Source organism: Chaetodon auriga, chromosome 12, assembly GCF_051107435.1.
Source record: "Chaetodon auriga isolate fChaAug3 chromosome 12, fChaAug3.hap1, whole genome shotgun sequence".
Classification (NCBI taxonomy): Eukaryota; Metazoa; Chordata; class Actinopteri; order Chaetodontiformes; family Chaetodontidae; genus Chaetodon; species Chaetodon auriga.
In genome coordinates this window covers 21,137,020-21,157,852 of record NC_135085.1, presented here as the reverse complement: position 1 = coordinate 21,157,852, position 20,833 = coordinate 21,137,020, and the positions used below count along the sequence as shown (strand labels likewise).

Here is a 20,833-nt window from a genome sequence, read left to right as displayed (position 1 = left end):
TGTGCAATATGTCCTAAATCCAAAAAAAAGGTGCAATTTGTTTGACTGAAAAAGTAGCATTTTTTGTATTCAGTTGTGAAACGTTACTGTCCGAACTTTAACACTGCATGCAAACAGAAACACGACGACGAGAGCAGATCCACTTCGCATTTTAACAGATTTCTCTTCGGGTTTGTGGAAGACACTTAAAAAAAATCCACTCGCTCGGTTCTGTCATTGACTGGGTTTTGTTCAAATACTTCTTTTTTTTTTTTTAATATCAGTTAAAAAAACGTTTGAAAAGCCAAAAACCCTGTACATGTTTTTTTCCCTTTACACTACAAATGTCAAGAAAAGTGGTCTTTATCAAGAAACTGTAGTATATGTAAAATAAAAACTTGTAGAAAACTGAAGTGACTGCTTAGTTTTTGCCTTCTGTTGTGTTTTCAGTGGAAGGAAGCAACAGGATGAAGCCAAATTAAAACAGGGTGTTTTTTAATTGGTACGTTTTTAAGCATGGTCGGCAAATTCAGTCCAGTTTAAAAACAATACAACCTTCACTCCGTGTCGGGTTATTTCTGTAGCAGTAAATATAAACAACGTGACATCTTTCATCTTTGTAAACAAGAAGGTGATGAACATGTTTAACAGAATGAAATGATGGACGACATGTTTTAATGTTCAGTTTCACTGATTCGTGATGTTAAAAGCCGCCAACAAAAAGGAGAAATGTTGTGACCACAGGAACGTTTGAGGTAAACCGGTTGGAAAAATGGTGTTTATGTCGTTGGCTCAGGGTGTTTGTTATGGCTTCTTGTGTAGCATTAACTACGATGCTGCAGCTGAAACTTTAAAGGGTCAGTACACTCAAAGTACTTGAAAATCACTTTGTTTTTAACTTTAACAGCAGTGAGTCTGTTCACAAATGATGTTCTGGTGACTCAGAGGCCAAAAATCAACTTTCCATATTCACTATTTTTAAAGCTTTGAGCAGCACAAAGTAAATTCAGTCGTGTGGGTTTGAACTACAACAGATATGAAAATATAAAGCCTTCTGTGATTTGGGTGAACTGGCCCTTTAACAAAAAATAACTCATTCATCCAAATATTTAGAATCTGCTGCATGAAAGACCTGATGCATAGTTTAAAAAGTATTTGGAAATCTTGGAAATAAGCTCATTTGCTTCAATGTGACCATCTTTACTACATGGAGCTGGAGGCAGGAAGCGATTAGCTTAGCTTAGCATAAAGACTGGAAGCAGGGGGAAACAGCTAGCACGGCTCTGTACCAAGTTTTAAAAAACAAAAGTAGCTGGATTCTTGTCGTCGTTCTGAGCTTGCCAGGAAACCAGCAGAGACTCCAGGAAGTCACTGCTGCAGGCCACTAGTCGCCAAGAAAAATGCCACCAAGGACATTTCTGAAACCACAAATCGTTGGTTTTTCCATTTCTGCGTGTGCACGGATTAAACAAATGAGATACAGCGTGATTAAAAAGTGACCTTCACAGGTGCATTTTGAACTGGAGAGAACCAGGCTAACTGTTAGCCCCTGCTTCTAGTGCTTTTGCTAAGCTAAGCTAATTGCGTCCAGTCTTTAGCTTCATGTTTGAGAACAAAGACACGAGCGGTCTCGATCTGCTCATTCAGGTCGAACTATCTATCTGTGGACAGGATGCTGTGAACGTTTACTCATCCTGTGATGATCCTGTTCACTTCAGATGACTTTTTAACCCCTTTATCATCTGAGTTTTTGGGGACACGCACCTCAAAATTAGTATTTAGCTTTTTAGACTGAAACTCAAAGATCTGCCAAACTCAGCTCAGCTCTGTGCTATTGAGTGTAAACAAGACAAATATAAATCTAACAAATCAGAGCCACAGATAAGTGGGAGTGCAGTTTAGTGACCAGTTAGAGGACAAATTAATCAAAGGTGCCAAACAGGAAGTGCGCTCTTCACAACAATCCTCTAATCGTACCTTGTGTAGTTAAATAATTTCTTGGCTTACTCCTATAAAACGTCTACGAGGGCGCTGCCTCCACCTGTGCTCTCACACCCAGATGAATTGTGTGGAAAAACAATAAAAACTCCTGTCGCACATTAAGAGTCATCGTAACAGGTTTGGCAGATAAAGGCGATTTCAAATATGCAGGATTTTACAGCAACAGTGATTACTTTGGTATTAGTGCATAGGTGCAGTTCTAGATACCAGAGCTGTATAATATGAGGAATATGTACACATTCTTTGATATATTAACTAGAGTCATGTCAGGCAGCAGGATCAGGTTAGCTCGACACTGAGCCCCTTTAACATCAGCAGAGGACGCGCCGCCTGCTGTCCTCCAGGAGGTGAAGTGATGCACGAGGAGACTGTTCGCTGCCTGGACAGTTTTCTCTGATTCAACCCCACAAGGAGCCTCCAGCTTGTCTTCCTGATGCATCACGACCTTTTATCTGCATTCACCATCGGCTGGTGTGGTCGGTTTTTAGCCGCTGCTCAGACTGAAGACCTGAGCCAGAGGCCAGCTGACCTACCGAAAACCAGCTCCATGTCTCCTCCTGGTGGGCTGCAGTGTGAAAGGGAACTCCTGTGTCTTGCGAATGTGCAAAAGTTTGAACCAGTCAAAGACTCGTGTGAGTCTGAGTCCGGTCCTGAACACCAGACCTGCTCACAAAAATCCATCCTCCCTCCTCCTCCGAGTGTTTCTGATTGAGTGCCTTTAACCTGCAGACAAAGAAACTAATGAGTCAGGTGATTCAAAAACATCCAGACAGACACCTGAACACCTCGTTTTAAGACAGAGAACATTGATGCTGCTCTCACATCTGTGCCTTTATATGAAGCTACAGAAGCAAACGGTTAGCTTAACTTAGCATAGCACTAAGACTAGAAACAGGTTAACAGCTGCATTAACTTAATTTTCTTTCAATTAAGACAAAAAAAGGGGAAAAAATGTACCTTTATTCCATAAATCCTCTTTAATTCTGCAGCAGCATCTAAACGAGAACCTTGGAGATACAAAAGAATCAACATCAGAAGTTTTCCACAGTCTCAGGTTCGTTTTTTAAGATGACGCTGCTTTATAAACGTTAACGCCGTGTGCCTGAGGTCACCTGTGAGCGGTCGATCACCAGCCAGCGCTCGGTGCTCGTCTGTGTGTCCTGTCCGCTCAGAGGCTCCCGCAGGCGGACCTTCACTTCTACGCGACCCCCTGTGGGCTTTCGACCGTCCATCACCTGACGGGGACATTTACGGGCACATAGGTGGTCAGTGAACATCTCAGGTGCTGAGCTGCTGAGCCATCCTGATCAGCTTTGTTGCTTTCGGGCTTAAAGGCCACTCACCTCTACGATCTCCCTGATTTCGCTCTGCGTCTCCAGTTTGTCCAGCTTTACGAGGGCCGTCCCGATCGGCTTGTCGCTCCTCAAGAAACCGCTGAGAGACGACACACGGCAACAGCATCAGCGTCACAGTCTCAGCACTGAACATACTGTTCATCTTTCATTTGTTTCAGCGTTCAGAGATACTTTGCTCACCAGTATGTACATAAAACCGGAAGTAAAGTAAGATCTGCATGTATAAATGTACAAGTGTAAGACTCTACCAACATTTTACCAACACTGAAAAGTTAAATTGTACCAACATCTGTCACGTATAAAACCCTGATTCCAAAATAACTGGGCTGCTGTGCACAACACAAACACAAAGAAAACAGAATGTGATCGTTTGCTCATCCTTTCTAACACATACTCGATTGAAAACAGTACAAAGAGGATAAATTTAATGTTTGACCTCATCGACCTCATTGATTTTTGTGGAGTTCAGAAGCGAGGATGGAGCGAGGTTCACCCCCTGTGGGTGAGCGAGCAGGGACCACGCGGAAAACTCCTCTTTGCTGATTCATCCAAAGGAGCTTCGACGCCTCACTGATCCCCGACCAGCCGCTGTGGTCGACTGGCAGACCGAAGTCTGAGCTGCGGTGTGAGCGGCTCTGTCGTTTGGTGACTCACCCTTTGTGCAGCAGCTCCAGCTTGATGCCTTTGGACGCCACCACCCTCCTGAAGCCACGGTGGTTGCGGTTGATGGACAGGGTGAAGCTCTGGTTATACTCTGGTGAACAGAGATCACAGATGAGGAGGTGCAGCGTTCTCAGACAAAAGAGCCATGAATACAGTCTGCTGTGGCGTTTTTCTACCTTCAGATAAACTAAAGTTGAACTTACAGCTCTTTTAATGTTAAAACCGTTATATTTGACATAATTCTTAGGATAAATTTCTTCTAGATTTTCTTCTATATTTATGATTCACCATGTTTGTGCTCCTGATACAAACATGACACACGCAGATCGACAGCGGCGTTCACTCACCTGGGGAGTTGGTGTTCTTGATGACAGCTGTTTTGTGTTTCTGCGGCTGCTCCTGAAACAGAAACAAATGCTTTCAGGAAGAAAGTCAGCGGCACGAATCGTCCCAGCAGCCCGAGGTGGCTGAGAAAATGAGAAGGAGCTGCCGTCGCTCACCGTGCTGGGGTACGGGAAGTCAAACTTGATGTAGGCGTCCAGATCGTTTGTTTGGATCCCTGAGGGAGAGAGTTTATCACAAAGCATCAACCAGGCCTTCAACTCCTGAATTAAGGTTTCTGGTTAATAATAATTTCAATCATTTTTCACAGTATTTCAGGACTGTACTGAACATGAGGTGAAGACTTTTTACCACTCGGAGCAGGAAGATTCATCCCTTTGACGATAACAACGACCATGTCAGTGCTGCTCAGCTCTGGAAATATCCTGAAAGGGAGGAAAGATGGAAGAGAGGAGGCGAAAGAAAAGACAGGAAACGATATGAGGCATTTACCGCTTTGGCATCTACTTTTACTTTACCCCTTCATAACCAACCAATCAGAACGTGTTAAGACTAGGGAGAGCCCACCTGACAGTGTGAAACGACCTCTCCTCAAAGTGATGTTTAGGTGGAGGCAGACCTCTCGACTGAGCCAGCTTCAGGACCTCCAGACTCTTCTTACAACTCTCCGCCATCTTCTCAAACCTGCAGCACACACACAACACACACACACGCAGAGGATGAGGAGGAAATGTCGCCTGTGATGACATCAGCCAACTCTACGCGGTTTAACACCACGCTGTTGTTGCTGTTCGCTGTGTGTTTTCAGATTTAATTGGTATCAGGTGTAAAATTAAAGACCACTGTTAGAACTGAGTCTGTGTGTAAAAAACGTTGTCCTGCTCACTTTGTTGTTTGGGTGACGTTCCCCAGGTGTGTGAATTGCTTGGAGTGAGTCATACATTTCTAAAAAGGAGGAGAGGACATCACAGACATCACAAGGAACATGTTCATCTTCACAGCAAGAACAGAGCAGAACAACCAGACAAATGGTTTTTTAGCATCAGAGTGGATTTATCACAGAGCTGAAAATGTTAAAGTGTCTTCCGGGTGATGGAGGATGTGAACATGATGCTCACAGAGACGATGGAGTCAAACAAAACATGCAAACGAGAAGTTTAAAAATGCTAAACGTTGTGTTGTTTTGTAAACCTGCGGTTTTACCTCATACTGCTCCTTCAGGATCTTGGCCAGCTGTGTGTAAACCTGCTCTGCTTTCTCTGAGATCTGCACGTCGCTGTGATGAACCAGGATGAAGTCCTCGTCCTCTTCACCGGGGGGCGACGGCACCTACAGGTACGGCACAGAGAGGGTGAGTCACAGAGGGACTCCATGTGTTCCATCATCACCCGTGAAATGTTTGTGTTTGATGAGTGAGAGCGTCAGCTTCCACTGACTGGATCAGGCCTGTTTCTGACGCCACGCTGGGTTTCATTTGACACCAGTCTAAACGCTGGCAGAGTAACTCTCCTGTCCGCTCACCGTGCTGATGTCCACGGTCTTGCCGCTGCGTGCTGCCTCGATCATGGGGTCGAAGCCCTTGGCGGTGCGGAGGAAGACCTTGGCCTGCTCCATGTCGTTCTTCTGCTTCGCCTGCAGAGCCGCCTTCATGTACTGCTTCTTCCTGCCCTCCAGGAACTCCAGCTGCTGAACCGCTGGACGATGAAGGACAGAAATAATGAAGGTGAAAAGACTGCAGCCAACCTCTCCTTCATTCAGTTTAACTGTCCAGGATAAAAACACAATGAAGTTAAAAGCTCATGTTCGTTGTGGTTCTTCACCACAGTCTCATCTGTACCAATGTTTCCACTTTAAGAGAAAAACAGAGATGAGTGTGATATCATGTTTAAACATATGGATATGGGTTTAATGTTTTACTGTCTTATACATTTAAGATCCTGATTTGGTTCCTTTGATATGTAAACTAATACACTCAGGAAAACGAGCCCCTGAATGCACCAGCAGCCTTTGATTCCTGGTCAGAGAGCAGAGTTCTGTTGATTTTGGTCTCTTGTGCTGTTAACTTTAGAATCACTTCAGTATCTTCTGTGTTTTTAATCGGCACAGAAATTAAATGGACTTCTGTGACCTGCATCACAAGAGGCTGAAGTGAGTGGAGTGTTTTGGAGGACATGTTTGTCTGACCTGTTGGTGAGAGTCTTTCCCTGGCAGCTGATCTGTCAGGTGAAGGTGACGGAGTCCTTTTCCTTCCTTGACCTGCGGTGGGGATGTCTAAGGTGGGCCTCTTTGGCCCCTCAGGAACAGCCGGCTTAGACTACAACAAACACAGAACACTGTCAAAAAATGTATCCACAAAAACTTTATTAAAAAGAATTACAATATATTGATGTGAACCCACCTCCTCTTCCTTCTCCTCATCTTCGTCTTCGTCTGCTATTTCAGTGTTATCAGTGGAGGCCAGCTTATCGGCTGCCACCAGAGCAGCAACGAATCCCTGCTCTGCTCCCGTCGCCTTCTGGCCCGGGATTGGTGGAAAACCTGAGCGACAGAGGGAAACACCACAATCTAGATTTACTCTTTGGTCAAGTACGAAAACATGTCCTGTGGTGCTGGAGAGACTCAGAGGGAGCACACAGTAACACCAGCACCATCCCAGGAAAACAGAGCCGGAAACACAACTCACATCCAATCTTACAAAGCCAAATGTAACTTTGAAACTACAGTCAACTGAAAAACATGAATCACAAAGAGTCTCACCAGGGGGAACCGGCAGCTCCTCAAAGTTGACTGCTTTTCCTAATTTGTGAGCTCGGATGGCACTCTGGTATTGCTGCAGGAGGCGAGAGGTGAAATGGTTTTACATAACAGAGCTAATGCTACTACTTGTTGCTGGAAGAGCAGTGTTTTTAGGAAAAAAAGCCATTCTTTTATGTCTGTTCCCAGTATCAAATATAAAAAATATAACTTTTTTTTTTAAATTGTGTAGAAACACAGAGCCAAACATGGTTTCAGTGGCAAAGACACATAAAGGTAAATAAAGACTTCAGCAGGTGAGTCTCTCCTTGTACCTTGGCGATTCGGTCATGCATTCGGGCTTTGCGGTCGTCTCCGCTGGCTTTGGCCTGATTGGACGCCTCCACATACTTGGCTCGTCTCTGCTCGAGAGCCTCCAGCACGTCTTTGGGCGCTGCAGGGGCTGATGGGGGGGCAGGGGCTGAGGGAGTGAGGCAACAAGTGTCTAAGAGCTACGCTGTGAGGCTGTGCTTAGGGAAATCAGGGTTTCAAACGCTAACATTAGCATGCTAATATGCTCACAAAGACAATGCTAATACTATTCTACTTTGTAGGTTTAATATTTACTATGTTCACCATCATAGTTTAGCTTCTTAGCATGCTAGCATTTGCTTAGCACTGAACACTATGTAGAGCTTCACATTGTTGAGAATAAAACCTTTTTTCATTCATCAAGATAAGCTAAACCTGTAACAGATGACAAGAACCAAAGCCTGTACGCATTACTGTGTTTTTTTCTTCTGTAACGCTGATGATAAATGGTGAAATGATTATTACCTGGAGCTTCTGCAGCCGGCTGAGTGACCTGCACGTTTGGTCCAGAGGAAGCTTCCTTCACTGGAGCAGAGCCTCCTCCTGTACATAAAAACACAAAATAAATGAAAGCATGCAGAAACAGATTCCACAGCTTTCTGTCCAGTAAAATGTGTTCGTTTCTTCTCATGTCTGTAAAATATAATCCAGGATTTGTGTTAAAAACATTTCAAATCACTGATCTGCTGTTTCCCAGCATGTTGCTCCTGTTGTCATGTACCACTGATCAGAAGTCACCTGCACAATTACAATTAACATCTAGTTTTGATTTGTTTTTTTTAATAATTCATAATTTTCAATCACTTCACATCAGTGTTTTATGGCTCCACACAACATGGTCAGTTTGTTTATTAATACTACTCCAAGCCTCAGAATCAGTACATGTCTTCTAATGTTAAAACGTTTGTATTCTACAGCTTTTTTTCTTTTATTCCTCCTTTAAATCACCTGTTTTTAAAAGAGCTCAGCAGCTCGGCTATTAACCAGAGCCAGGAGGAGAGAGCACATTAGTCCGGTTTTAGCTGCTCTGCACTGACTTCCTGTAACATTCAGAATTGATTTTACAGTCCTCCTCCTCGTACACAAAGCCCTTAATGGATTAGGACCGAGCTCCATTGCTCTCCTCTATCCCTGTTTTATGTTCAATTTGTTTTTAATGTAAAGAATTTGGTGTTGGTGTTGAGCTACATGTCTTTATGAAAGGTGCTTCATTATGTTCATGTTTATCCATCTTACTGCTTCTCACTGTCTGTATTTTATGTACACTGTATAATGTTGGTGAGGATACATTTTGTTTTTTTCTGAATTATCATTTAAGCTTCTAGCAAACTTCAATGTTATATCAGACCATTGTGCTGTTAGTTTCATGTTAGCTTGTTAGCTTGTGAGCTGTAGCCAAGCTGTATGCTACTGCATATCTGTGGCTAATGAATGCTACTGCACTTACAATGAGTGAGCTATTATTACTGATGGCTGCCTTGTACTGTTTTATCTTTCAGAACCACACACACACAGTGTTTGTACTGCATTAAGTGCAGTAAATTGATCAGCATGAAATCTTGGGGGGATACAGAGTGCTTTCTAACAGACGCGATTAGGACTGAAAGCAGGCGGTCTGTAGTTTCTGAGCCTCCGCCACAACCTGTGTTCCTTACCCTGTCCTGGAGAGGGAGGGAGGCCGCTCAGGTCAACTGCCTGTCCTTTCTCCAACGCCCCAATCACTGCATCGAACCTCTGCACCAGAAAATACCAAAAACCCAAACTCAGTCCAACATAATGACGGGCTTTGTCAGCTTACAAATCGTTGGCATGTTTCACATGCTTGAGAGAGTCAGAATATGCAGCAACGGACTCAGACAGCAGACTGCACAAGTAACAATGAAAAACTGTGCAATGAATTTTAACTTTAAATATTTATACAAAAACTTTTCTGAGACCTCTAATTTGGTTAATGTTCATGACTGACGTCTGGAATATGAACTTAGACAAGATGTCGATATACATGAAAATAAGAGTCTGTAATTCTGACCAGTAACAGCAATAATCCAAAGAGGCATCAGGTTCAAAAACACTGAGTGTCTATTATCTAAAAAGGAAGCTGCTGCTAACATTCCTACGGCAGAAACTTGCTGTGCTGTGAAAACAGTTTGAATGATGCCTCCAGTTTGAGCAGAAACAAAGCTTTCTTATGTGCGTTTAGCTCACAGCGATGTGAGTTACATGAATCACAACAGACAGAATCAAGGGAACTGTTTAACTCTGCAGACAGTTGTAGCTCAGTAAGTTTACACCGCAGTTAACTGTAAGGGAAAGGACAAAAATGATGTATCCTGCTTTATCTAAAAGCTCAACCTTGCATTTTTATCTTGAAATAAAAGAAAAAAACGTATAAACGTGAAGTATAATTCACTGAAGATGAAATGCCGGCACACCACAGAGAAAAGTTACTTTTAGGAGATTCAAATGAACACAAAGCACAACACTTTCCACACCGGAGACGCTGACTTGGTTTGAAAGAAATCACTCAGGTTTGCCGTCTGTTCACTCACCTTGCTGGTCTTGAAGTAAAGCCGAGCTTGCTCCATGTCTCCCTGCTTCTTGGCTCTCAGGGCTGCCATCTTGTACTCCTTCTGCCTCTCCAGCAGCATCGTCTTGGTTGCCTCGTTCGCTGCGGATTCACGGGACAGAAACGCAGAACAATGATCACAGTGAGAGGCCACATTCATCACATGCTGAGAATCTGGAAGGCAACCGCTCTGCCTCAACAATGCATCTGTCATGGAAAAAAAAGATTAACGCTGATAATAATAACCATAAATTCAACTGAATGGGTCACAATTGCCAAAATAAAGAAGCCAGGGATTCCCATTGCCAGTGAATCCAGTCTGAAGCTACATTCAGACTGTAAACACAAGTGGCTGATCCTTTCACTTCTGCTTGAGACCACTTTCGTATGTGGTCTTAAATCAGGTACAGGTCTGATTTTTCGGCAGTGTGGCCTCAGTCTGAACCGTCCTATCAGAATTTATTCCACTTTTAATCACTCACTCGCCTGACCTGAGTGTCTCGCCGTGAGATTCTTATGCAGAGGCGCTGACAGGTGCAGTTAAAGGTAGAAATATTAGATGAAATCTGTTTCTGTGAAGCCACTTATATCACGATCCCACCACTCCTGCCTCAGCATCCACACGCACCTCTTTACAGACGTAGCAGCCATGTCGAATTCTTACTTTCTCTACCACCAAATGTTAGAACTGATAGAACTTTGCATAACCCAGCTGACACGGACCATCTGTCTGAGGCGGGTCGGCAGGCTCCTCTGTCGGCTCCTCTGGAGATGGGACGCTGCTCAGGGTGGGCAGGGTGGAGGAGGACTGCTCTTCTTCGCTGCTGGGGGTGATGACCTCTGGTACCGACTGCCCCTGCTGATCTGAAGGAGTGGATCCAGGAGGCGAGGGTACAGGGGGAGGAGGTCGCTGTGGGACAGCAGGACGAGAGGCGGCACTCGGGGCTCCAGTGGCAACCGGAGGAGGGATCTCTGCCTCGTTCACGGGTCTCCCTTTTTTCACAGCAGCTAACATCGTCGCCAGAGTCTGCGGAGGGTGACGTTAACAATCAGCGTCATCTACACTTGTATAATACGTCTGAAAGCAGAGTATTTAATGTGTAATGAAGGAAGCACCACTGCAATAAACGACAATAAAAATAATGGAATATTAGCAGCCATTTATAGGTCCTTCATTTCACTCACTTTCAGGCCGCGATCGAATCTCCGGGCTTTGGACGTCTCCCCTGCAGTCCTGGCGTTCTGTAAGGCCGTCTTGTACATGGCCACTCTCTCCTCCAGGGTGTGCTGGAGGCTGCCGGGCGCCGCCGAGGAGGGTTTAGCGTCCTGCTGCTCCACCAAAACAACAGGCAGGTACTGTCAACATTATCAGCTGGCAAACGCTATGCTAGGTCAAGAAAGTGCTCCGCAACTGTGGGCTGAGAATGAAAAGTTCTTTTCACAGATGAATAACAGGAAGAAAAAAAATACACTGATTGCAATTTCTACATATCTACATCTCATCTTTAATCAGTGGTTTCAAGTAAGAGACAAAGCATTCAAACTATTTCAAGCTGTCTGAAGCACAGAAGGGACAAGAATCAGGAAGTGTGCTGCAAGTAAACAGCTGTTGTTTGAAGATGTTATGCTCAAAATTATTTAAGGCAAAAATAGGCAGCTAATTTTGGAAACCGCGGAAGACAAGGCTCTTTCCTGTTACCAGCAGCAGCTCAACTTTCCACCATTAAACATGTATTTTGGTGGCTGGCGGCGTCCATAACAAGGCCGGCAGAGAGCAGCATGCGTTGTACCTGCGGCGGTGGGGACTCTGGTGTTTCAGGTTGAGAAGGTTCAGCAGCGGCAGAGGATGGAGAGGAAACAGTTACAGCATCCTCAGCTTCCCCCTCACCCACCACTTCCTGTAGCTCGGCCTGATGAGGAAAAATACAGCAACTGGTGAGCAGCCAATTTCAGATCTTCATGCGAGGCTGGATTTCAGTATGAGACAGCTTTTCCGTTAGACGGGCTGGTAAAACGTGACAAACAAAAGCTCTGTAAACCAAAATTTGCAGATGAAATCAAGGTCCTGCTACAAAATTGGCCAATCACCCTCAGAATACAGTCTATAAAGAATTAAAGGACTTTCTGCTTTTGTCTTTAGTGGGTTTGACCACTGTAATGCTGTCTTTACAGGTCTCTGAGTAAATTTGATCAGACAGCGGAGGTTTCAGATTCACAATGACAAAGAAAGTGGAAAGTGTCACTCCAGTTCTCAGATCTGAGCTCTGGCTTCCTGTGTATCTATGACTTGATTTCCTACGTTATGAATCATCCAGAAGTCGCTGATCATCTGGAACTGATCTGCTTACAGTCCCCGAGGGCAGAACTAAACATGGAGACGGATGTTTGGTCTTTATATATCTGGAACAAACTCCCAAAACTCAGCCCAGCTCTTAGGTTCTTTCAGAGTGGTGCTTAAAAAAATGAGGCCTGTTATTTGCCACTGTCATTTATCAAATCAAATTTGGGACTGTTCACTCTTGCACTGCACTGTAATTTGTATCCTCCTGTTTAATCTGTTTATTTTTTTGTTGTGTCTTTATGTTATGTCTTTTTTACCTTGTTTGTTTTACAGGTAGTCTTGTCATAATATGTTTAATGTCTTATGTTAAACACTTGAATTGCCTTGAACTTTCCTTTCTTTTTTTACTCGTCTTGATTCTCTGTCCACAGACAACTAGGAGTTCCAAAAAGGGTAAAAAGAAAGCTTGTGCAGCACAATGTGTCAGTGAAAAGGACAAATATTTCTAATTATCGGCTACATTTTCCAAAGTTGGTCTCCTCCACCAAATGCAACATGTTAGCACGAGGACGGCTGTGGGAATGACTGTAGTTACTCACAGAGCAGCCGTGAATGAACCGATAAAGCAGCAAATTCATCAAATTCAAACACAGAGTGTAAAGATGACATTCTCGCTCAGTCCTCCCTTAAAACACCAGTTAAAGATAATAACGTGTTTGTTTTGAAAGCAGCCACAAAGCTCTGCAGAGATAAATACACACAAAACCAACCAGTAGATCTTCATCATCTTCCAGGTTACTGTCATCTTCATCGTCATCCACATCTCTCATGCACTCGTCAGCCATTCTTGCGATGTCCTCCATGGGCAGCGGGCCTGCAACACAAACGTGATGTCATGTATCCAAATGGGTTTGTGTGTGAGATCAACATCACATTCGATGTTAAATCTGCACCTGCTGTCACTGTAAACTCCACATGTGCAGTGTGACAACAGGAAGCTTCACGCAACAGTAACTGAGGGAGGCGGGGCTTAGTGAAGAGTCAGGTGGGTTGTTGGGAGGTGGAGGTTACTCGTTGAGTATCTGTTTATGTGTGTATTTTTTTGCATATGTTGTTTGTTGTCCATATTAAACCAAAAAAAAAACACATATCACATTTCAATATAGTAATAATGCAAATGTCAATAGTATTATTAGTGGCTCCAGTGTGAGAAAAATGAATAATCACTTTAGGATTAGGACAATAAATATGCACTTTGTCGCATTAGATGTATCGTACTATGCTATATATACATACCAGAAGTACGTGTCCACATCTATCCTGTGCAGGAGCTGAGCACAAAAAACTGTAACTGTGCGTCCCAAAGGACTCACAGTACTATTATCTGCAGTGTAGATGGTGTTAATTCCTTTAAGAGCCAATGTGGGCTCATCAAACTTTTTATTGTAAAAGGGAAAAAACATAACAGTGCTGTGACTCCTTCGGGAAATAGACATAACCGTTTGAGGAAGGGCATTTCAAACAGGCACAAACAGAGAAAGAAATGGTTTTCCGAGTTTGGTGTGGAAGAAGCAGGCCGGCCTGCAAATAGCTCTGACAGCAGCCCCACCCAGCACCTTTGGAAAGAGCTGAAATCCAGGCTGCGAGCCAGACCGGCACTCGACCCTCTAATGCTGCTGTGGCTGAAGGGGGGCGAATCCCAGCAGAGCGGAGCTTCAGTATACAGGAGTAAAGCTCGAGCCTGATAATCACTTAAAAAAAAATCCAAGGTGAAGGCTGATATCTAGAGGTCTAGATCTGAGCTAGCAGTGTTTGGTTGTCCACATACTTTTGATCATATTGTAAATGTAGTACGCATATCAGCTGAAATTGGCTCATTACAGATATATCGATGTTGACATATACTGTATGTCAGTCGATAAATGTCAAGAAAATGAAGGACAAGAGTTATCATTCTACAGTTTGTTGACCAGAGAGTGGTGTCGGGTTTATTTTTCAACTGTAAAATGTCCTGAAGAGAACATTTCTGGGTCACAACTATTAAAATAAAATTATGGTGACCTTATCAATAATGTCATTGACCAGGAATCTAATTATTGTTATCTCAAACATCAGTATCAGCTTCGAGGATCCTCTATCGGTCAGGCTACAGTACACACTGACTGGAGGCATAACAACACCTCAGCGGCTCTCAACTCCATGCAAATATTAGTCCAGTCATGGCAGACAGGTGGAGTTTACAGGGGTTGTTTACTGCACTCACTTCTCCCCTTCTGCCGGGCTCTCCCTCCAGCGGGAGCAGCTTTATTTCCAGTGATAGCAGCAAGTTCAGCCTCCAAGTCCGGGTCGTCCAGATTCTCCTCCATACCCATCATCATCTCCTCAGGGTCCAGGTCTACGAACAGACCCATCTGAAACCAGGAAGTAAAGGATAAACATCAGCCCTTGACAGCTATTATCCAGAGAAAACGTCCTGCTCTGTCCGTGTTGTTGTCACCTGCTTGGCTGCAGCAGCGCCCTGGCCTCTGGGCTGCGGTGCTCTCTTCTTCTTTCCAAACATGTTGTTGTTTTTGCTCTGGCTTGTTGTTTAACAAGCCCCTAAACGACACTCCGCTGCCCCAAACTACACACAAACACAAGCAGGCGTTAGAGAAATCTGTTTCCTGTTGTTAAAGGTCATCGGTGTGGTCGCAGTACTTGAAATCATGTGAGCGGTTGTCAGGTGGGTCCTCAACAGACACTGAGTGGCAACGGGCTGCCAACTGACGGTTAACGTTAGCCGAGCGGCTAGCTGCTAGCTAACCATGTTTCCTGCCTCTAACTCGAAAAGTTTGTGAATGAGCATGAAGACGACCGCCGCTGTCACTGTTAGCAAACAATTCTGAGAGGTTTACATAGCTTTAAAGCGTGTGTGTCTTTACCTGCTCGTTCAGCACTTTATCAAGTAGTTTCCAGAGGGACAGTTTCAGTTTTGTGGTTTGACATGGTAATGGTTTGTTTGAGTGCGCATGCGCAAAGCGAGGGAGCGTCCAAGGTAGTCTCTTATTGTGCCCTGAGTTCTGTCTGCCAGGCAGCGTTGACACCCACTGTATGAAAAATAACATTAATAAATCAAAACGAGTTCAAATCTACAAACACACACATACATAGTACAACGTATAGTGAAGTTCTTAAGTGCAAATAGATTAAATAACATGTAAATATATAAAATGGAGTCAAAAAAATGGTGGAACAAATCATAATATATTCAGTGATGATTTTCAATGAACGTTTCAGAAAATGAAACTGTGAAACAACGTAACAGTACTGTTAGACGAGTATGACTTTCAGGAAAATGAAACTACGAAATATAACCAGGGAATATGTGTAACATAAGGTGAAATAAAGACAGCATCAGTAGGAATAGTTGTTTGGTTGCAGAAAGTTCAATTTAGAATTTTCCAAATAAAATCACGTCTAAATTTACAAGAATAATGTCGGGAATAATTTCAGTTAATTAAATGACTACAGGAAATTTCTTAAAATAAGAACAGTCAACCTGTTGTTATTTTTTGTGCAACAATATGTGTAATAAGAAATGATGCTTGGAATGAAAATTACTTCTAGCAGAAACTGAAACTATCAGTTTCATTTTTGATCTCACGCCACATGAGGTCTACCTAAAAGACCAAACTCAGGGCCTACAGACCGTGGATAGAGGTGAACTGAATTGTTTTTCAGTCTAAATCTCAGCAAAAGCTCTCTGACCTATCTTCATCAGCAGGGGAGAATAAAAATGCCAACACCACTTTGCAAAGACAGGAAACTTTATTTTTTCCATAACAGTATTGAGAAAAAGGCATAAATGATTAACAAAACATATTCCTTCCATGACATCAATCTAGATCAGAAGGTTTAGGCTAAAAACTTTGCTTATTGTAGACAGTTTAAGCCTGACGTTTAGTGCAAATAGAACCTGATCCAGATTACATTAAGGGATTATACTTTTAAAAGAACGAAACAGAAGCGTTACACAAGTTATAAACGTATGAAAACACTGAGTTTTACATGACGGCTAACAGCTCCGGTGGCGTCATATCACAGATCCCTGTTGTTGCTGCTGAGCAGTTTAGGGAAGGACGTGCCGATGGATCGCCCATGCCGATAGACGACAAGCTCCAGCATGTACTCATCCACCTTCACCTTAACAGATGTCATCTTCTCCGTCGACATGAGGAAGATGATGGTGAAGAGAGCGACCTCAAACTCTGGACTGACGCCGATGAAGGAGCCACCAACAGGCTTCACCAAGCCTTTCCAACTGAACTGCAGGTTCAGGACATGGTCATCTTCATCAGGCTGGAAGACAGCGATGAAAAGGTGCTTTATGGGACTCATACATGTATTTTCTGCTCAGTAACAGTATTAACAGAAGAGTTTTTACAAAGACCGGTACGTGAAGTGTCTTTGCATAAGGTGACACGCTGTTTTCTTACTGTATCTTTGTTGTCTCTTGCTTTGTAGCCTTTGTAGTCAACGTGGTCGTGTTTCTCCTGCAGGTAGAACTGGACCCAGTTGTGAAGACCCATGATCTCCTTGCCGTACTTGGTTTCTCCCACAAACACATGTTCGAATCCGCAGGAATCCTCACTACAATGAAGACAGCATGTTCAAAAGTGTCCCTGCATGCCCTCATTCATCCTGATCATCCTTTTATGACTTTAATCCCTCTTATCTACTGTGTTTGCATTGCTGCCTGGATAGAGGACAAAAACACTAAATACAACCTGCAACTCCCCTTTGAAGAAACAGATGATTGTTAAACTGCAAATTAAACACATGCAGTTTTTCAGTATACAGTACTCATTCTTCATATCTATACTTTTTTTTCTTCCCTGTCTCAAACCTTTTACTACACGCACTAACTATAACATAACTACAGCTGAAAAGAAAGTGAATCTGTCTCCAGGTCAGCGAATTCGGCTGCAGAAAACCAGCCCTGAAGCTGTGAAGGACGTACTTCCACGAGTTATTCTGTAGATGATTAAACGTGTTCTCCTTCTTCTAACCTCCAGGATTCTCCGTGAACACATCACAGCAGCTCCCCCTGCTGCCACTGGGACACTCACCCTCCACTCCTGTCCCTGTGGTAGAGGCGGAACCAGATGTCGTACAGCTGTCTCTTGAACTGTGCACGGTCTGATGGCGACTGCCCCTTCCTGACCAGGTACTGGTGAGCACACTGTGAAGAAGAAGACATGCAGTGTGACGACATTTCAGGTCTCCAAGTCAAATACAGGACAAAAAATAAAGAATAAGGACGCACAGCACGAGAAAGAGAAGTTACAGTTTATTGTGATCACTTTCTGTGTGATGTTTGTGCAATGTGCAGTAATTCAACTCAGGCTGTGCAGTAACTCAATGGTGTAACACTATGGTGTATATGTGTATTTATACTGCAATATACTAAATATTACTATATATTATAATTGCTATACATCATCGATACTGTTACTATTGTTATTGTTATTATTATAGTATTAGTATTAATGTAGAACATTGCTTTTTTTGTAACATAATACACATAGTTTACATATTTAGGCTTGCATGTCATATTGTTCATCATATATTGTTGATGCAGATTGTTGTATAGTGTCCATATTTTTTCATATTTCTTACATATTTTTACATTCTCTAAGATTTCCTTCTTCTATTTCATTACTGTTCTACAATGAGAGCAACTGCAACTGTCCCAATTTCCCCTCAGCGATCAATAAAGTACTGTGATAATTCTGATACAGCTGGACACATTCTTCCAGTCCAGAGAGCTGAAGGTAAACTCTTCAGTGCAGTCTGTAGCTGTGGATGCGAAACACTTATTTAATTCAGACTGTAACTAACTGTAAAAAGGTGTCAAATCCTCATTAAAGTCATCGGCTTGAACGTCAACATTTGGTGCAGCAGCCGGGAGTGTAAGCAGCTGCTGTGTGGGATCAGCGTGCTGTTTGTGTATTGATGACAGATCTGTTAAAGGGATCTCTGGCAGCTACTGCACCTTCATCACATCCGTCTCCATAATGGCGTCAATGAAGAGCTTGTTCTCTTGAAGCTCCTCTGACGTTACCGTCTCCGATACCCCCGTGGACGTCTCATAGTTGTCCAGCAAGTTGATGAAATCTGCATGAAAAAAAAAAAAAAAGACTCGTACTTGCTTACAGTGTAGGTGGCATAATGAGAAAAAAACGACACGAGCTGCTACTTACGTGCATATGTCTCGATGCTCTTGAGTTTGTCTTCGTTGACGTAGCTGAAGAGCGGAGCCCTGGCCCTGTCTCTGGCATAGTTACTGCCCTGAGCCACATAACCTGCCCTCCCCTGAGTGAAACACATGCAAACGCACAGACGTCAGTGATAGTTATACAGGCAATTCCCAGCACAGTGTGTGAGTTTTCCAGTCTCCTGTGGTTGAATTACCATCCAGGTGAGGTCTGCATGTACTGCATGTATCTCTGAGTGTTCTGCATTGCAGAGAAGCCATCATGACAGACCGGCACCACTGACCTGGAGGGAAATGATGTAGTCGGTCCCCGGCCGGAAACGGTTGGTGTCCAGACCCCAGAGTTGGTTCAGCACCTCGGTGAGCTCCTGGTTGGCCTGCTGACTGTGAGGAAACAAAGGCAGTGAATCACGCTGAGCAGTCGTGGTGGAGAAAACCGAAATGGTACAACGAAATTAGAAACATGCATTTTGGAATCTGCTCAAAGTAATAAAAAGACATTCCAAGAGGATTTTTGGGGGGTTTTGTTCTTCAGAGAACTTCGCTCGTGCAGCAGGATTATGAATTAATTACAGCTGATTTACTGTATTCTTCAGTGACAGTCAGCCTGCTGTCGTCAGGACACTGAGCCAGCACACGAAACACCAGGATCCTGAAACTAGAGCAGCTAAATGGAATTCAGCCATCATTCATTTTACGATCCACATCTGCGCTTTCCCTCCTGTGACATGTCAGAGAGTTTAAAGATTAACATGTGCTCTCCATTCACAGAGATGATTAACCGATGCCTGATAAGCTACGATTGGCTTTTCATTACATTTATTTTGTCCCTGACTGACACGAGTGAGTTTGAAAGAGCTGTCTTTTGTTACCAATACAATCAATTAAGCAGTTAAACCAATCAGGCCTGTGATAGAAACATCCTGCTCATCTTTTCATGAGGATATGCTGCGTGATTAATTCATTCGGATGGCAACAGTTAACAGGAAGTTGCTAAAATACACCAAACCGTCAAACTCATCCTGCGGCTCAACAGATAACAGCTTGTTTCAGCACATTTCTTGATGTTTTTTAGGGCCATTTGTGTATGAAGTATTGTACATGTGGTTTGACAGGATTACAATTGTGTAACATTGTCTGGAAGTTAAACCAGATCATCTACAAGTGCTTTAATCTGCATTTATTTAAAAAGAGTTTTGCATGTGTTGCAGCTGGAGGCCCTCTGGCGTTTTGCTTGCTCCCAGGGACCCGTTTCGCCCCTGGTGTATACCAGCAGAAAACTGACAGACCAGCCTTGTCTCCGTAAGAGACCCCACCTCCATCATTAAATTACAACTGCATGGCTGAACATGTAGGCTGTAACATGAGATACACCCAAACAAAACCGAACTTGCAGATGTTTTTTTATGATGCCTCTAACATTTCATCTCATATTCACTGGCCATTATCTAGAATCTAAAGCAAATCAAAGCAAATAAAGAACTGCCACACCCATGCTGTCATCTCACCAGATGTGTGTCACATTGGAAATAAAGTTGAGTGTGACAGGAAGAGGGACGCAGTGGTACAGAAACTTCTCTGTTCTTAAATTAGCCACACTTGTGAGAATCACAAGAGGCGTTTTTTCATTCTGGCCAACTATGTCCTGTTTGTTCTGTTGTATAATTCAAACCACTAATGACTTGCAGACCCTGGTGATGAAGTATGCAAACAGGAGATTGAGACACACACATGCAGCAACATGCGCAAACCTGTGATCTTCACTGTGAGAGCAGCTGAAACAAAAGGACATTTGTGCTTCAAAGGGGAAGCGGGAAAAAAACACACAACTTCACTTTTACACAACGTTGACGTGAAGAAGTCTGAGAAGTGTCATATTACAGCGCAGCCAGTGTTTACATCAAACCTTTCCGTCTTGGATGGTGTTAAAATGGAGGCAGAGAAGCTTTAAGTGTCAACAATCAGCTGATTAGAAACGCGCACAAACAAGCAACGAGAGGAAACTTTGTTGAGAAAAGTTATTGTGATGTGTCTCTGCTGTCTGTCCACACTTACCTTCTCGCCATCGTTCCGATCAGTGGAAAAACTTAGTCTGACTTGTCATCCTCTCAGAAAAACTCCCGTTTCATGCGAACTGTTATGTGAGACGTCACCAGGAGAAGCAGCCAATTACAGGACAGGATCGAGCCAGAGTCCCTCCCCTCTGTCTCTGGTAGGGCGGATCCAATTTTTGGGCCGTATTAATCCCCAACAGTGGGCTCACTGTTAATGAAGTGGGCTTTTCA

General features: G+C 43.4%; 2 protein-coding genes across 3 annotated transcripts; both read right to left on the bottom strand.

Moving 5' to 3' along the window:
- Positions 1–602: 602 nt before the first annotated feature.
- Positions 603–15,289, bottom strand: cc2d1b (coiled-coil and C2 domain containing 1B). 2 transcript variants are annotated; one of them, XM_076745724.1, is made up of 26 exons: positions 15,214–15,289; positions 14,790–14,915; positions 14,556–14,703; positions 13,063–13,166; positions 11,802–11,921; positions 11,197–11,343; positions 10,735–11,038; positions 9,995–10,113; positions 9,101–9,179; positions 7,911–7,988; positions 7,409–7,554; positions 7,098–7,170; positions 6,739–6,878; positions 6,525–6,654; positions 5,862–6,034; positions 5,544–5,669; positions 5,227–5,285; positions 4,908–5,024; positions 4,692–4,765; positions 4,499–4,557; positions 4,346–4,397; positions 3,990–4,089; positions 3,324–3,414; positions 3,093–3,215; positions 2,938–2,987; positions 603–2,703 (listed from the first exon to the last, which is right to left on the bottom strand). In XM_076745724.1, exons 2-25 carry the CDS (start codon positions 14,850–14,852, stop codon positions 2,976–2,978), a joined length of 2,637 nt encoding a protein of 878 aa, XP_076601839.1. In that variant the 5' UTR covers positions 14,853–14,915; positions 15,214–15,289; the 3' UTR covers positions 603–2,703; positions 2,938–2,975. The 2 variants fall into 2 exon arrangements, with proteins under 2 accessions (XP_076601839.1, XP_076601840.1); XM_076745725.1 differs by having other exon boundaries at positions 11,197–11,340.
- A 791-nt stretch (positions 15,290–16,080) lies between these two features.
- LOC143329442 (uridylate-specific endoribonuclease C) lies at positions 16,081–20,696 on the bottom strand. The gene is made up of 7 exons (XM_076745322.1): positions 20,604–20,696; positions 18,833–18,932; positions 18,535–18,646; positions 18,327–18,448; positions 17,401–17,513; positions 16,768–16,921; positions 16,081–16,630 (listed from the first exon to the last, which is right to left on the bottom strand). The coding sequence occupies exons 1-7, from the start codon at positions 20,612–20,614 to the stop codon at positions 16,370–16,372; spliced, it is 873 nt and encodes a 290-aa protein (XP_076601437.1). The 5' UTR covers positions 20,615–20,696; the 3' UTR covers positions 16,081–16,369.
- Positions 20,697–20,833: the final 137 nt, after the last annotated feature.